Source organism: Coturnix japonica, chromosome Z, assembly GCF_054131305.1.
Source record: "Coturnix japonica strain WE chromosome Z, WE-NBRP24, whole genome shotgun sequence".
Lineage (NCBI taxonomy): Eukaryota > Metazoa > Chordata > Aves > Galliformes > Phasianidae > Coturnix > Coturnix japonica.
Genome location: NC_140702.1, coordinates 32,852,247 through 32,870,248, shown reverse-complemented (window position 1 = coordinate 32,870,248; position 18,002 = coordinate 32,852,247). Strand labels below are relative to the sequence as shown.

The following is an 18,002-nucleotide window of genomic DNA, read 5'->3' as shown; positions in this document are numbered from 1 at the left end:
AGGTCAGAATAGTACATTTTATATACGAGGTTTCAGGTCATCTGATATGCCCAACAATTTTGGAGCATTTTTTTCTCAACTCCTCCATTCATTTTCTTTGTATCTTTGCAGTGAAGGTCTCAAAGCATTTGCCAGCCTCCATTGTATTCATTTATGTTATAGTTATTTAAAGGCATTTTAGCTTAACAGGGTTCCAGTTCTTTCATTTCAGCTTCATCTTATACAGAGGAAAGAATAAAAAGGCTTTTCTTGCCAGAGCTAATGCAATAAATAGTTAAATGGAAGAAAAACTATATACCCAATACCACATACACTGCAATGAACTCAATAAATAGATAAATAAATAAATAAATAATAATAATAATAACACATCAAAAAACTTCTATAAGTTCAGCAAAGAACAACTGGCAGAATAACATAAGTCATGGCATCCTGAATGGCCATGGAAATGATGTGTGGCAGTAACCTGTGATACTTTACATTGCTCAGGACAGCATTCTTTCCTAAGGTCCTTTGAGCAAGACAAATACTGCGTATCCCAGTTAAAACACTATTGTGGCAGAGGACAAGTGGCTGATATGTGGCTTATTTTGAAAGAAAGTGTGTTGTGGGAAGACAGACATTTAATCTCCATCCTTCCTCTTTTAAACCTCTGCCTTTAAACAACAAATGGAGAAAAAAATAAACCAAGAGGATAAGTAAGTAAAAAGTGAATTTAAAAAATCACCAAGGTTGGAAAAGACCTAAAAGATCATCCAGTTCACCTATTACCAATAGCTCCCATCCAGCCCAACTCCTTTGCTATGAACAGGCACATCTACAGATGGATCAGGATGCTCAGAGCCTGCTGCAGCCTGACCTTCACTGTCTCTAGGAATAGGCCATCCACAGTGTCTCTAGACAACCCGTTCTTTATTTCAAAAAGACTTTTTCTTCCTTATAGCTAACCTAAATCTCCCCTCTTTAAGACTGAAACTCTTTCCCTTTGTCCTATCACAAAAGACTCTGCTAGAGAGTCCATTACCTTCTTTCTTACAGCCCCCCATTGGATACTGAAAGGCCACTCTCAGGTCACCTTGGAGCCTTCTCTTCTCCAGGCTGAACAGCCCCAGCTCTCTCAGCCTGTCCTCACAGGGGAGGTGTTCCATTCCTTGTGTCGTTTCTGTGTCCCTCCTCTGGATGTGCTCCAAGAGGCCCACATCTCTCCTGTACTAAGGACTCCATATCTGGGTACAGCACTCCAGGCGAGGTCTCATCAGTGCATCTCTCCCTCTTATTTTACTTGATTTATTTGCCTCAGTTTCAGTTAGATTGTATTATACTTTTTTATCTTGCATTCTGATATCACAGTTAGTAAACTAAATGTTTCTCCTTAGATCATTTCCGCTGTTCTGTTTGTTTCCTTGAGCCCAACTCCCATCTTCCTACCATTTTCCCTTTTTTTTCCCCTTGCGGTTTTTGGGGGCCCATGTGCCCGCTGCCCCCCTGTCACGGAGAAAGATTGATCTAGAGAACTCCGTGACACTGTCACCAGTGAGAACAGTCTGGCAGCTTTTGCTGCAATCACTTTTCAGGTATTTTTAGGAGAGCAATAAAGTTGCTGAGGTATCACTGACGGTTGAGTGGCACCGTGTTGGGCGTGTGCGTGAAGGGCGAACGGTCTGGGAAGTTGGACCCTGGGAACGACACGTGCTTCTGTGTTTTTATCTTTAATTCTACTAAAAGCTGTGAAAGCCCGGCTAGTGGCGCCGGGGGCGCCGCCTCTTGCGGGGCGGAGGAGCGCGCTGGGCGCTGCCGGCCCTCCTCTTGGTGGGGCGCCGGGATCCTGTGCCGAGGGCCCCGCTGGATGTGCCGGGGAGCTCCTCCGCGTCGGGACCCCCGGAGCTGCCGGAGGGCGCGGCGCTGGGGGCGGCGGGATCCTGCGGGGAGGAGACGGGACCGGACGGGGCAGCGGGGCCGTCCTCGTGCTCCTGAGCAGCGCCGGGGTCTTCGGGACCGTCCTCCCGCTCCTGGGCGGCGCCGGGGTCGTCGAGGCCCCGCATCCTCCAGGCCTCCTGGCCGCACCGGCTCTCGATGGTTCTGACGAGGCCGTCGATGAGCGGTGCGGTGATGGGTCCCAGGGCGTGCTCTATGCACTGCACCAGGGTGTCCCTGTCCGGCCCCACCTGGCACAGGAACGCCAGGATCACGCTCCTCAGCCAGTTGATCTTCCACCAGCACAGCTCCCCGTTGCGACGGAGCTCCTGCTCAATCCAGGGCAGCACCGGGTCGAGGATGTCTCTTCTGACCCTGAAAACTACAGCCCAGACCTCTGGAGGGAGGCCGCCCACTCTCTCCAGCTCCGCGGCCATGGGCTCAGGGGACGCTGGTGCAGAGGGCAGAGCAGATGCCGCAGCGCCGCTGGGGCCGGTGGTATTCAATATGTATGCAGTAACACATTTCTACTTCTTAGCTGAGATCAACTAATATCACACTTACTAATACAACAGCAGAGTTCATAACTACTCCTGTTTTAAAAACTAAACCAATTTCTGGTGATGTTTCTGGTGGTTCCTGTGCCTTTTAGGAAGTGCCATGGTGTCTGCTGTGCTTCCTTCATGGGCTCTCCACACTTGGACTTCTCCTTTCCCTCTTTTTCTCAGGTTCTCCATCACTGCTCACTGGGTAGTCTGCAAGGCTGCAAAGGTATTTGTAGTAATCACTGGATGTTGAGATCTCAGTGCTGCATTTTTCCTCCGTGCTGCTGCTTTGCTTCTCCGTTTTTTCTAAGTGCAGAGTTTTGCACTTTCTTTTTCCTCCAGGCTTTTCACGTATTCTTCTTGCCTCTGCAGAAGGACTCCTTGATCTGGAGCGTGACCGACTCCTTGATCTGCATCGTCTGTAATGGGAGTCATCTCCCTCATGTAGTCCCATCTGACCTTGCAGATTTGTCCCTTCTGTGAAGGCCTGGGACTTGAATTCTGGATCAGGAGGCTTCTGTGAAAAGTGAGCTTCAGAAGTCCTCTTCCTGCAGGAGGGGCTGTCTCTGCCTGTCTTTTGACTGTCACACTTATATTTGCTACAGTGGCTGTCTCCTCTGTTGTGATGATCATTGTCTTGGCTGCTTTGTCCATGGACCTTGTGATGTGGTCTGCTGGAATCTCTGGCTGCAGTGTTCTTATGGCTAGCAGAGCCTCCCTGGCTTTCTTGGAAGAGGCTCATTCCATGAGACCTTGACTTCTTTCTTTCTTTGTCCCGCTGTTTGCTGCCATCTCTGCTTCTTGAGCGCTTCCTTTTAAGTTTGTGTTCACTGTGACACTTCTTACGAGGCACGTGGCCATGACTGCTGTCACTCTTCTGTGGAAGGTCCTCCAGACTCCTGCTCTTTCTCTTTTTGGACAGCCTATGGGCTGAGTGCTCTTTCTTCATGCGTTTCTTCTTCTTCTTAATGAGCTCCTCAGAGTCTGAGGACAGCTTGGTCAGTTCTGGTGTCTTCTCAGCATAGCCAGTGGTAACCTGATAGTCTGTTGAAGAGTCATGGGCACTGTAGTCAACAGCAGCCTTTTTTGAGGCTGCAGCTTAATTCTCTTCCAAGTATAGTTCTTGGCAGAGCTCTCCTTCTGAGGAGCTGCGGTTGCGCCATCCTCTTTTAAAATAGAGGATGAAGGCCCTGGAGTTTCATCATGCCAGGGACTCTGACCAACACCAGAAACAGCTGAGCTGGGCTTTGACCCAGGAATATCAGTAACTGCTGAGTTGGAGCCACTTCCTTCCTCACGTGGTGGTGTGAGATATTTGTAGTTCAGCAGACCATTCTTGTACATGTTCAAAATGCTTTGGATAAGAGCGCTGGTGCTGGGAAAGGGGGAATCATAATCTTCTGGAGGAGGGACTTTGTATTCTTGAAAGTCATTGTCAGCAAGGATTGAATGAAATATTGAATTGAAGGGTATCATGCAGACTGGGCATTCTGCTATGATTCTGGACCGATCCAGGATACAACGGAAGAGGGATCCTGTCGGGGAGGAGACAGGACCGGACGGGGTAGCGGGGCCATCTTCGTGATCCGGGGCAGCGTCGGGGTCGTCAGAGCCGTCCTCCTGTTCCTGAGCAGCGCTGGGGTCTTCGAGGCCCAGCATTTTCTGGGCTTCCTGGACAGGAAGGGCAGCTGTCCCTTAGTCGCCCACAGCTGGATGCAGCCCAGGCAGAATGTGTGATTACATGGAATCACACGGGTCATGTCCTGTCGCACATCGTGACAGATTGAACATGTCCACTCCTCTTCTGCAGACATGCTCCTCTCACTGAAGCTGGCCAGGAGAACTGAGGATGATGAGCTGTTTTCCTTCACCAGAGCTGCAGCGGTGGTGTCTCACTCTGCAAGAGGAAGAGAGGCCACAGTCACTGTTGTCCCAGGGTGTGAAAGTCCTCAGCAGGAAACCCTGCCAAGCCCAGGACTGCCCTGAGGGACCCACATGTCCCTGCCCCACTCACCTCCTCTGCTGCGGGTGCACTCAGTACCAGCTGCCTGCACTGGGCATGGCTGGGGAAACAGAAGCGACGCTGTGGGTCAGGCACTGAGATGCTGCGAGCAGCCCCAGGCACGACCCAGCACAGCACAGCCAAAACCTTGCTTGAAGAACCTCCAAGCCTCGCAGAACTGCTCAGCAGGGTCCAGGAACGAGCCAGACTGAGCCAGGCTCTGCCGGCACCCCACTATGAGCAGTGAGGGCTGAGCAGTCACAATCCGTCATCCAGTGGTGTCACAGCCTGTTGCTTGGGGACGTCACCATGGGCTGTCCGCCCCCATAGCGGATCATAATCTTCTGGAGGCGGTATTCTTGAAAGTCACTGTCAGCACGGATTGAATGAAATATTGAATTGAAGGGCATGGTGCAGACTGGGCAGTCTGCTGTGATTCTTGAGCGATCCATGATACAACGGAAGAAGAAACTGTGCCAGCAAGTATCTAGGTGGGAAACGTTGTCCAATTTGTTCTAGCAAATAGGACACTTGGAGTCTGGAGAAGTGTCTGTAGTCATGGTCTACAGCTTCTTGATGTTAACTTTGGGCTAAGAGCTGCACTCCTCTATAAACAGGCTATGGAAGCTCTGTTCTACAAAAGAAGGAGACAAAAATATGTGCTCTTAATCCCCAAGAGAAATAAAGTATTAAACTCTAGGTGCAGAAACGTGCAACAGCCAACTTTAATGCCAGCGTTAGTCCTGAGACACAACCAACCGAAGAAGCAGCGCAACGTAACTGCTTCATGTGCTGTCTTTGCAGCAGTGTTGGTCTTTTCAGTGCTGCAGGGTTGAATCATGCTGGCAGATGTCACTCTAGCAGGCAATAACTCCTGTCTTCCCTCCCCACTCACAGGTGACCCCTTTGACATGATCAGGAACTTTACGATTCACATAGAACCTTCCAAAACCCACTTCCGAAAGAGAGCATCACTTACATGTGAAAAACAGGAGCAGCTTCCTCTGTCTTTAGAGAAATTAGGCTCGCAGACTGTCTCTGTGCGTCCAGCTGGGCTAACAGCACCGAGTGAAGCACACGATGAAAGTCCAGTAGTAACTGGTCTTGCCTTAATGACGTCAGTAGCTACGTCATAGAATGTCAACCCCTGCAACTGCCCTAGAACGAAATCTTAAAACTATGTTTAAATGACTGCTTTTTACACTGAATTGGGTGTAATCAAGCATAACAGAGGGTTCTCTTTTACTTTTGGGATCTCTGTTGTTTCTAAGTAAAGGTGTGAAATCACAGGAACTTGCAGGCGCTTCTGGAGATGATGTAGGAGAGCCTTCAAGACAGATTTTGTTAGGGATGGGAAGGACATGACCAGTCAGGTCATGAGTATTTCCAGACCCTGAGAATCCATAGCCTTATGGAGAAGCCTGCCCAAGGATTGGAGCAGGGCGATCTCCTCCAACCTAAACCATTCATTTTGAGATGAAACAAGCTCCTGAAGTTACAGCGAAGCTGGCTTTGGAGCTTAGGAGCTCACGGTCACAACCACCTGACTTTAAGAATGAGCCCTTCACCCAGCACACTTGTGTTCATGTTGCGAGCCTGTGTTGAAAAACATCTCTAAATCCTCTCCTTCTTTCCTTGCAGGGTTGCAAAGTGGTGGGCTGTGCTGGCTCAGATAGCAAGGTTGCATATCTGAAAAAAATAGGCTTTGATGAAGCCTTCAATTACAAGATGGTTTCTTCCTTGGATGAAGCACTGCGTAAAGCCTCTCCTGATGGCTATGACTGTTTCTTTGACAATGTGAGTTCAGAAAGATCCCTGCCCTGAGCGGGCTGTTAATTTCCTTAGTCTATTGCAGGAACTCGATCCTGAGTTCCATCTAACTGAGACATTGTTCGTGTAAGATCTTACAGCTTACTTATTCCATTCTCGACTTTTTTTTCTGCAGCTGACTTGATCAGTAACAGAATGAATAAATGCTGAGAGGCAAACCAGCAGTCTTTTGACAGTGGATTTTCTCTCATGCTGCGTGTACTCTGTTCTTGTAGGTGGGTGGAGAATTTGCCAGTATTGCTATCAACCAGATGAAGAAATATGGAAGGACTGCAGTCTGTGGAGCCATCTCTCAGTACAATGACTCTGTGCCTCAGAAAGGTGTGGGCCTCCTTTTGTGTTTCTTAGTTTCTGTTTGGTGATGGCAGAGTGTAAAACATAATGGCAGACACTCAAGTTTTGCTGATTTTTCTTTTCTTTTTCCAATGTGCCAGTTGCCTGTGTGTTTGTGTACATTTAGATAACGAACTCTGGGTGATCTGATGTGTGTCCACACTTGTTAGATGTGCAGCAGACATCCTCCTTAGGACATGCTCATATCAGGTGGAGAAGTTGTGTTTAGAAATGGAGGCAAGACGAAATGTGGCTGAAATGGTATTTCCCAGGGCTCTGAGCAGATGCAGATCAGTAAAACCCCTGAGGTTTTTAGATGAAATAGCTTTGTTGAGCTCATTGAGGATTAAGCAGAAAGCCCCTCAGTACAGGTTCACTATACATGGGAATGAAATTGTTTTCAGCAGTGCTGAGTGGGTGTTCAGCCTCAGGTAGATCAGGTCTTCATTTTCCTGTGCTGCTTCCTGTCCCCAAACCTGTGGTCATTTACCCTGCTCAGAAATAATAGAATTCATCTTGGACTGGAACAACAAATTTCAGTGTCTTTTACTGGCTAATACCTCTCTCTATTGGGCCTTATTTAAAAAGCAAAACAAAACAAAAGCAACTATTTCCTTTCTTTGCCAGGGCCTTATATTCGGTTTCCAATGAACTTCAAGGAACTTAGCATGAAAGGGTTTATCGTGAGCAGCTGGAGTAACCGCCGGGAGGAAGGTGTGAATGCACTGCTCAAATGGGTTCTGGAGGTAAGAAGGGAGGGGGTAATTTTCTGTGACACCTACTGTCATCACAGCTTCCATCTTTGCTAGGAGAGCTGTCCCTTGTCTTAGCTGGTGAAGAGATGGCATGATCTTTGAGCCTTCTGGGAAGCACAAACTGTACATAATGTGCTTGATGCCTTCTGCTTTGCCGAGACTTGTAGTAATAGCTTGTGCTCTTAACTTAAACTTGCTCTTGATATCTGAAGAGGGATTAAAAGAGGCCTTAATATCTTTGCAGGGGCAGGACTGGTGACCTATCTGAAGAAAGAATTGCCAGGTAGTGTTCCTTTCTCTTGTAAATGATTTGTTAGAATAACTGGCTTCAGCCAGCTAGCAGTGCACCTTGTTGCCATGCCGTTGTGGTGGTTCTTCCCTCTCAGGCAGCCTGGCCTAGCTCTGGGCACTCACCCATCACTCAACACCCACCCAATCAGTGTCTCAAGAGAATTCATCTTTACTCAGTATTGCCCAAGCGAGCCAGGAGATTGGAAATCTATAAAGAATAGACCACGGACTAACAGTTTTGATTTTGAACAAAATCTAAATGCTTTATTAACATTTCAACAATTTTTTATTTTTATTTATTTATTTTTTTAACAAAGTCTAAATTATTAACATTTCAATGTAACATTACTAGAAGTGATATTCTGACATTCTAACTATGGTGATGTTTCTGGTGGTTTCCTGTGCTTTTTAGGAAGTGCCGTGCTGTCTGCTGCTCTTCCTTCATGGGCTCTCCACACTTGGGACTTCTCCTCCTTCTTTTTCTTACACTACTAGACGTGATATTCTATATATGCAGTAACACATTTCTACTTCTTATTTGAGATCAACTTGTATCATACTTACTAATACAACAATACAGTTCAAAACTACTTTTATTTTAAGAGCTATACTAAGAACTAAACTAGGAATTAAACTAATTATGGTGATGTTTCTGGTGGTTCCTGTGCCTTTTAGGAAGTGCCATGGTGTCTGCTGCTCTTCCTTCATGGGCTCTCCACACTTGGACTTCTCCTTTCCCTCTTTTTCTCAGGTTCTCCATCACTGCTCACTGGGTAGTCTGCAAGGCTGCAAAGGTATTTGTAGTAATCACTGGATGTTGAGATCTCAGTGCTGCATTTTTCCTCCGTGCTGGTGCTTTGCTTCTCCCTTTTTTCTAAGTGCAGAGTTTTGCACTTTGGGGCCGGTGGTGGTGATGAAGCCGACGGGCACCGGCACTGCGGGCGGGGAGACGATGCAGTCCACGAACTGATTGTCTACCCACACGCAGACCCGGATGGTCCGCATGGCCGTCCTGCACAGCGGGCAGCTGTCCCTCAGAATCGCCCACAGCTGGATGCAGCCCAGGCAGAATGTGTGATTACATGGAATTACATGGGTCATGTCCTGTCGCACACTGCGACACATGGAACATGTCCACTCCTCTTCTGCAGACACGTTCCTCTCGCTGCAGCTGTCCTGGAGAACTGAGGATGACGAGCTCTTATTCTTCACCAGAGCTGCAGCGGTGGTGTCTCACTCTGCAAGAGAAAGAGAGGCCACAGTCACTGTTGTCCCAGGGTGTGAAAGTCCTCAGCAGGAAGCCCTGCCAAGCCCAAGACTGCCCTGAGGGACCCACATGTCCCTGCACCACTCACCTCCTCTGCTGCGGGTGCACTCAGTAGAGTCCCAGCTGCCTGCACTGGGCAGGGCCGGGGAAACAGAAGTGATGCTGTGGGTCAGGCACTGAGATGCTGCGAGCAGCCACAGGCACGACCCAACACAGCACAGCCAAAACCTTGCTCGAGGAACCTCCAAGCCTCGCAGAGCTGCTCAGCAGGGTCCAGGAACGAGCCAGACTGAGCCAGGCTCTGCCGGCACCCCACTATGAGCAGTGAGGGCTGAGCAGTCACAATCCATCACCCGGTGATGTCACAGCCTGTTGCTCGGGGACGTCACCATGGGCTGTCCGCCCCCACAGCACCCCAGTTTCAAGATGTTATTTTCTTTTCTTGTTCCTAATTTGCTGTACCTTCCTTTTCATTCCAGTCAATGTTTTATGCCTTACATTTGACACTAATACACAGAACTTTTATTTTATTTGATTAAATCAACTCCAATTATATATTTCCTCTGTTTCTTCACCAATAAACTATAGATTTTTCACTAGTTTGTTACGCAGAAATTGGGTTTGGCATTCTCCTTGCTTCAGGAATGTCTGGTCAGTCTTTCCCATTCCTTTTCTGTAAGCATGATCATGATGCTTTTCCGAAATATCTTCCATTCTCAGTCTGGATATATATTTCTTCCTGAGTGTTACGTCCCACCTCTGGGATGGGGGAATTAGTCGAATTCATGAATCCCCTCAGACTGGATTGAGATGGAATAACACGGACCACGTCCAAACATCAACCTTAAAGAGAAATCCTTATAGAACCACGATCCAGTATGTGTTGGGCCTCTCAGAAGCGTATCTATCTAAGCTATGCAGCTTTATTGGAAATCAAAGTAAACCCTGAGTTACTTAACAGCTTTTGGGAAACCTTGCCTTAGCAACTTCAGGAGAAAAGAAAGAAAAACAGTTGGGTGAAGGGTGGGGGAGGGAATTCACCAGTTCTGGATCCAGAATCTGACCTGCCAGTGGGGGTGTCAGGTGTGGAGAGAAGGGGCCTTCCCTAGTCTTGTATGTACACCTATTTATACGTCCCAGTGCCTGGACTTCTGGAGCCTTCTCTTGCCCCAGTTCTAGGACTGGGACACCTGTCAAGTCAAGGGAAGTGACACCAGATACTCTCCTGTGGCTTAAGAGTTTCTCAGGGTGTTGTATAGATTCACAGTACACTTGGTCTAGTCCCTCACTCTGAGGTGACCAGTTTACACTGGTGAAAATGACATATTTCTCAATGACATAAAAATGACAGACTGAAGCATTTCTGAGCCTTCACTTATACAGTGTGGCAGGTTACACAGGATTACATCAGGAAATGATCCAGCTGAAAAGTGCTCTAGCCAGGACTTTTGTTCTTTACCCCCGTCAGCTCCCTGACTCTCGAGAGAGCAGTGACAATGTGAGCAAAGCTAACAAAGGCAAACCAGGTCTACCACATTTGTCAGAATATGCATTCATTTCAGAGGTAATTCCAACAAATGTGATGGAGTAATACAATTACTAAAGCACTTGAGATGGTTATTTCCTGCAAGCAAAAAAAATGCTTGGGGTTTCGTTCACTGAGAAATCTAAATATTTTTATTTGTCATTATCTTCTTCAGCACACAGTAGGTGGACTGAAGGCTTTCTAGTCTTCAGAGCTCTTTTTCTAGTTCCAGTGATAATCTCTTTCACAGAGTTCCATGATAATGATGGACATTCTGACATTTTGTATTTTTTTGTTTGTTCAGCTGCTTCTTTCTTTAAAACTAGCAAAACTGCAGAGCAGATGTGAACTGTCCACTTCATCCAGCATCAAAATAAACATCACTGTTAACAATGTTGTCAGAACCAATTTGATCTCAAGGTTGGTTCTGACAACAACATAACCAAAAAAACATTTTACTTTCTGTTCTTAACTTCAGGTGACCTGAAGAGAATATAGATTTTTATCTGCTGTGAACAGTGATAAAATTCAGGGTATGTTCTTGTCATTATTCTCCAGATGGTAGAGATGGTTGTGTTTCAATAAAATTAAGCACCTGAGTGCTGATACCAAAGTCTGTTCTTTGCTCTTTGAAAGCACACATCTGCATTTAAAGGGTGAGAAGGCAACTGAAGGGTGACAGCATCTAATCCCCTTCAGATAACACATTTTTCTTAAAACCAGACCTTCAGCATATTTGGAAGAGTTACTTGAATAAAATCTGATTTACCTCATTGCTTGCTATATGTACAAGACCAAGTAGGCAGGGATAGCAGTGTACCTTGAAACAATATTTTAACACAAAACTTCCTTAACACCATATCTCAGGATAGCATTTACGCACTAAAGCTAAGATCTTTGTTAGTTATGTTTTGTTAATTGTCACCTGACTCTACAGGGAGAAAGAAGTCACTGGGCAGTGAAGTGTTTGTTCTAATCATCTGGTCCCTCTTTGGAGTGGGTCAAATCTTAATTTTGCACATGCAAATATAAAAATCATAATCTAGACATGCATAAGAATGCGAATCACTCACCCAGTCTTCAAAGGAAGCAGGGACAATGTTGGCCACTTGGGCATCCTGGGCCTTTATGTTCAGCAGAAGTACAAATCTGAGGCCCAATTCAGGCTTGCAGATACTTGGTTTTGAAGGTGCCCCTGGTTTCCTGTTCTGTGATGGGTCATCCAACCTGACCAGTGGAATCTGGGGCCTTCAAGGCTGATAGGAAGGGAAGAAGACAGCCTTGCACCCAGGAGCCCAGAGGCTGATGAGGTGGGGAATGTCTGCTTAGTGAGCAGGGATTTGAAGGCCTGGTGAGGAAAAATAGGACTGATATGTGACCAGCTTGGTCACAGACAGACTGCTTGATTTATAAAATGCCATGTAATTACAGTAACCATATTATGGTGGTCAGGGGCAGGGGGTACTGGTCACAGTAGGCAAGGGTAGTTTGTCTAAGCCATGATAAAAACATGCAACCCATGAAAAACATAAATGCTTTCCCAGCTCTTTTTGACTGTGCAGATGAATTTTTTTCTTCTTCATTATCATTTTTTAAATTAAAACAACAACAACAACAACAACAAAAACCATTGCTTTAATGGTAGTCTAAATACAGAAACAATGAAAGCTGAGAAAATGGCATTTGCTTTTCCCTGTTTGGTAACTTTAGCTAAGGGCTTAAAGCACTGCATGCCTGGGAAAGGCTAAACTGGATTCTTCTATAATCAGCAAACTTACATTCAGGCAAGGTCCCCGTTAGTTACTTTTTGTCCAAGATACTGTAGCTTCAACAAATCATGCTCCTTTAACAATACTCCAACACCTGCCAAAGAAGAGGTGGTGTTTGTGTGTTGAGGTGTTTAAGGTCTGGAAATACTGTTATCTTCACAAAGAAGTGTTTCTACACAGCAGAACACTATAGGTGGGTACCACACAGCACTGCAGATGTGCTCTAGGGTGTGTGCTCCTACCTGCCTAACGCTTACAGCAACAGGCTAGGTAATATATTGCTCACTGTAGTGATTGAGGTTACCCAGAAAAATCATTACTGCTGTTCTAACAGGCATATCTTCATGATGAGTGAACACTGCATGCCAATCAATCAGTTGATATACTGACTATATGCCAGGTGCAAATGATACTAATAAGACTAGGATTTGGAATGCCAGCTTTGTACAAATAGAAGCTGCCAGTTTCATGAATTTCCTGAAGGCTCCCATAAAACCAAAGAAACCCACTTTCACTGTGGTTCTCTACCTCCACTGTACCTTCTGAAAAATGACCTTTGCTGCAGGCAAATTAATAACCCTACTTTTAAGTGGAGGTAAAAAAACAAACCCTTCCTGAGCAGGTCATTGAAAAAAGACACAGAAACCCAACTGAGATGTGAACAGACTGCTTGGAAGGAGCTTTTCTGACAAGTCTGACAAATACAGGAACTCTTCTGGCCTTCCCATTAAAATTGCTTACTCCATTTCAAGGAAACAAAGAGGGATTGAAAATGGAAAGAACGCATAATTTGTATGATAAGGCTGTAAAAATGTTACTAAAACTCAGCTGATCAATTATTGCCTCACAAAGCAGTTATCTGAAGAGCAGCAGCCCTTTAATTTTAGAGCAGCCTTTCCTTTCATTCTCCCAGCATACTTCTTGTGTTTTCCAAAATGGTTTGTTTTACCATGTGGGTCAGTGTGCACTGATTACTGGGATTTAAAATGCTTCCAAGGTTGAAGTATAATTGTTACGTCTGCTATCATGCTGAAGGATGTGAAAACAATGCCAAAGGCCCGAGTATCAATCCTGGAGTTCAGCTTTGTAAGAAACTTGAACTCTAGGGCTTCACAGATTCCTTGCTGCCTCAGCGTCTTATCCCATCACAGGCTTTACCTTTACCTAAGTAAAGAGTGTGTCTGGATTAAGACCCACACCCTGACGTTATGTGTGATTGTACCCAACTTGAGGTGATGGATCATGCAAGTGCTACTGTCATTTTGTCAGATGACAAAAAAAAGTGCCACTGGAGCCCATTGTCTCACTGTGACCCCGACAATACTGATTAGAAGTCCACAGCAAGCTGATTTCTTTTACCTGTAATAAACCTCTGCAGATGTGTGCCTTTGTACTGTTGGGTGAATAAAATTCAGTTCATGCTTTGTTTCTTGTTTTAACTCATCTTCAGAAAAAGACCCAAATCTGTACATTATTTTCTGCAACACATTAGTTTTTGTAAGCCTTAAAAATATGTCTTTGGAAAGTGGTCAGCAAAAAGGGAAGTCCCCAGACTCAGTCTTGCTTTTCTGGTGCAATAACTGAGTAATAGGGGTTAGAGATTCTGAAGTGTGTTAACCAGCATGCCTTTCCACAGAGAGAAACTTCACCACTATCACTGTACCTGCAGGATTCAGCTGTTGCCTTCAGAGATCACAGCTGCACACACAGCACATGCTACTGCTGTGGACTCTGTTCTTGTTCTGTTGAGACAGAAATCTTCTATATGATTTATAGTCCTAACCTGTTTCTTTTGTCTGATGAGGTTAAAATGAGGACAGTAACTTGTGTTTTTGCCTGTATGTTCAGTAGTTAATAGCTGGCAGTGGCAAGATAAACCCTTGGTCCTGCTCAGAGGGCTGCAGCTGGAATAAGCCACTGTCTTGGACAAATAGAGTCTTGTATTCCAACCTGACCCAGGGAGCCCCAGGCTGCTCTTTGCAGGTGGATTTCAAAAGCAGTGCATGCTATTGTGGGCACCTTCAGAACTTATTGTGCCTTGGTCTGTGTCAAGAGGTCATGGCCCAGAGCAGTGGAAGAAATTAAGTTGCTCACACTCAGACCTGTCACAAGCTCTACAAATCTTGGAGATGTCATCTCTGGAAGTGTCAGAGCTGTTTTTGATTTATTCTTAGTTCAGGTAATGCCTGAGTCAGTGGAGTGCTATTTATTTCTTTGGATGGAGTAGAACACACTAGTTGTTTGGTCTTGGAAAAAAATATCAGTGTTGAAGAGTGGATGTCATTTGCTTTTTTGCTCTGCTGGAGTGACTGTGAGTGCAGAATCTGGCTGGTGGAACAGAGGACATCGGTAGAAACCATGATGTCAGCAGTTGTTTACTCCATGCAGCAGGATACATGAATTCTGTTTGCTGGTGGCTGCATCCATGCAGCAGGCAGATCAACAAGGTAGCAGGAATGTTAATTGCTGAGAAATATAAGATATGAAAGTAGTTTTCCTTACCTATTGCTACTGAGGCTTATACATTTCAGTTCCCACAGCTCAGCCTCTCACCTTTCCTGTGCTTCAGGACTTTTCTGGTTTACAGAAGGCTACCTCTTACACAGCTGTGGCAGACAACCACATGCATACAGATACATCTGATGTAGTTGATTTTTAAATCATATTTTGTGTTCCCCGTTTAGACATCAAACAGCTGGCTGAAGGGATAACATAAAGGAGTTAAATACTGTCAAATCTAACAGCATCTGATCAACATAATAAAACAGCAGCAAAAGTTTCACTTTTCAGCTGAGGTGCTTTTTGAAAGCTTCTCTGGTTGTGTGTTCCTCTAAGCCATCAGGGTCAATGTACAGTGGCAAATGTTACTTTTGTTGCTGCTGTTTTCAGACGAGACAGTTCTGGTACTTGATAAATAGTCCTATAAATGTGTTTGGTTCTCCTCTGCACCCAGCTGAATAAGTTGTATGATGGAAGTAAATCTGTGCAATGATTTAGTGAAGGTGAAGGCATATTCTTCTGCTTAAAAAGCAGTTTTTACTTCACATGCTTCTGTCTTTGAAAGTAGCTGCAAGAAACAGACTATGTTAGGTACGGCAGTTGAAGTGGAAAGACACAGAAGGTGGGGAGGAATTACTCTCTCTCCTGAGACCTGTCTGCTTGAAGCAGTAAATAATTGTCATCAATAAAATGAGGTATACTTCTGCAACTCAGAATTAATTTTTAATTTTTAAATTTCTTATCCAAAGGAAAAAAGAACACCAAGATGTGACATTTTGGCCCTACCAGCATGTTTATTTCAAAACAGTGTTGTATATAGGTATTGTTTATTTTGGTTTTCATGCTTAAGCTTGAGAGAAGAAAGGCTTGGGAACAGAATTCCTATTTTATGTATACTTCCAAATTAATTATCAGTGTCCAATTCTAGATATAAACTGTGTGTTTAAGCACTGTCCCAGTTGCCCATGTTCCTCTCTCTGCCCTGTATTAGGTTAAGAAATGCTTCAGGGACCTTTTAATGAGAATAAGGATGATGAATTATTACATAATAGGGTGCTGCATCATTTGTATTTACTTGTACACATCTACTACTCTCAAAGAAACGTTACAAATTGCTTTCAGAGGAGTTCACTGAAATAACATCACTTAGTTACATATTTTCCAAGTATTGAAATCTGAAAATCTGTTTTCAAGGGGTGTGATTACTATTACGTCCCGTGACTGCAGCTTGTCTGTGAGATCCCATTCCTGAAAACAAGGTGTGAGCTTCCCAAGTGTGTGCTACGCTCTTCATTTGAACTCCTCAGGCCCACTCAGAGGAGGAGTGAACCAGGTAGAGTGAGACAGGTCTGCAGAATATAATGTCTCTATTTCAATTTCTTCTGAAATTGTAGTGTGAGAACAGAAGACATAAGTTTGTATAGTCATTTTTTAATAGAAAATGTATGTTGTTTGTGAAAAGATACTGATCACATTAGAATTATGTCTGAGTGTAAAGAGTATTGCATTTAGAAAAGTAAATAAAATTGGGGGGCGGGGGGGTCCGCCTCTTGCAGGGCTGATGAGCGCGCAGTGCACTGCCGGCCCTCCTCTTCGTGGGTCACCGCGACGCACCAGCCGAGCGCTTCCTGCGCTGGCCGCAAGCTGAAGGGCCGCGGATGCGGCTCTGCTCAGAAATACCGCCTGCCTCGGGACCCGGCTCGCCAGGAAGTCTCATCTGGCCCTGAAAAGTGCTGCTCAGACCTCTGGCAGGAGGCCTCCCACTCTTTCCAGCTCCGCGGCCATGGGCTCAGGGGACGGTGGTGCAGAGGGTGGAGCCGATGGTGCAGTGCTGGTGGGGCTGGTGGTGGTGCCAAAGCTGGCAGGCATGGGCACTGCGGGTGGGAAGACCGGCTGCCCTGAGGGACCCACGTGTCTCCACACCACTTACTGCTGCTGCAGGTACACTTTGCAGGGCCCTTGCTGCCTGCACTGGGCAGGGCCAGGGAAACAGAAGCGATACTATGGGGCCAGGCATTGAGATGCTGCAAGCATCCCCAGGCATGACCCTGCACAGCACAGCCAAAACCCTGCTCGAAAAACCTCCAAGCCTCGCAGAACTGCTCATCAGGGTCCAGGAACGAGTCAGACTGAGGCAGGCTCTGCCGGCACATCCAGTGTGAGTAGTGGGGGCTGCACATCAGTTACCCAGTGATGTCACAGCCCATGGACTGCCCACTCGCACAGCATCCACCTGTGCTTCACGCCTCACCGGGCGGCCGGTTAGCTCAGTTGGCTAGAGCGTGTGGCAGAGCGCGGTGCTAATAACGCCAAGGTCGCGGGTTCGATCCCTGTACGGGCCAAGCATGAGTTCAGACGCGGTGGCATATCAAAGGCAAAAGGCCTTTAAAGCGGCCCGGAGCTTTCGGCTTAGTGCCACGAGATGGCCAAGAAGGCCAAAAACAAATGTAATGGTGTGAATGAGGACTGGACACAGGTCCCTTTTTTTCTCCCTTTTTTTCTTTTTTCGACTGAGGTCTTTCGAGTTCTGGCGTTCAGGACAGCCTGTGGTGTGGAGTCTTCGCCATTTCGCCTAGAAGTTACGGTAGGCCTCTCGGTTTTGGGACTCATTCTCTCTCCTATTTTGCTTGATTTGTTACCCTAATTTCAATTATATTATATTATATCGTGTTATCCTGTATTTTGATATAGTATTTAGTAAATAAGTGTGCCTCCTTGGATCGTTGCCGCTGTTTTCTTTTCCGAATTAACTTTTCTTTTCGGCCTAGGGCCCCTGTGGGGCCCACGGCCCCCTGTCACGGACGTAGGTGGATTTTCGTTTAAACCGTGACAACCTCTTTTTCTGTTTCTGATTTACTGTATCTTAACCTTCATTTCTGTCCACCATTTATGCTGTACATTCGACATTAGTGCACAGGTCTTTCTTTTTCTCTGATTAAACCAACTGTAGTTGTTCATGTCTTTCCTCTGTTTCTTCAGTATTATAAATTGGGTTTGGCATTCCCTTTCAAGCTTTCCCTCTTTGCTCTTCTGTCAGCTCTCTGCTGGTGCTTTCCAGGAATATCTTCCATTATCAGTTTAGGAATATCTTTCTTTCTGAGTGGTGTATTCCACCGGTGGGGAATGTGTGTAAGTAAGATTTGTGAATTCCTTTGGGATGTCTTAAGGTGAAATAACATTCAGCGTCCCATACAGAAATGTCTCCTTTAATGGGAAATCTATATAGAACAGCTATCCTGTAGGTGTTGGCCCTCTCACAATTATATCTACCA

At 45.7% G+C, this 18,002-nt stretch overlaps 1 protein-coding gene and 1 non-coding gene across 2 annotated transcripts; one reads left to right on the top strand and one right to left on the bottom strand.

Annotated features, from left to right (window-relative positions):
* Positions 1-1,739: 1,739 nt before the first annotated feature.
* On the bottom strand, positions 1,740-16,447 carry LOC146753900 (uncharacterized). The gene is made up of 4 exons (XM_085530061.1): positions 16,345-16,447; positions 9,166-9,252; positions 8,569-8,887; positions 1,740-2,415 (listed from the first exon to the last, which is right to left on the bottom strand). The coding sequence occupies exons 1-4, from the start codon at positions 16,445-16,447 to the stop codon at positions 1,740-1,742; spliced, it is 1,185 nt and encodes a 394-aa protein (XP_085386187.1).
* A 539-nt stretch (positions 16,448-16,986) lies between these two features.
* TRNAI-AAU (transfer RNA isoleucine (anticodon AAU)) lies at positions 16,987-17,072 on the top strand. Its single transcript has one exon. It is a non-coding gene; the product is annotated as a tRNA-Ile (tRNA).
* Positions 17,073-18,002: the final 930 nt, after the last annotated feature.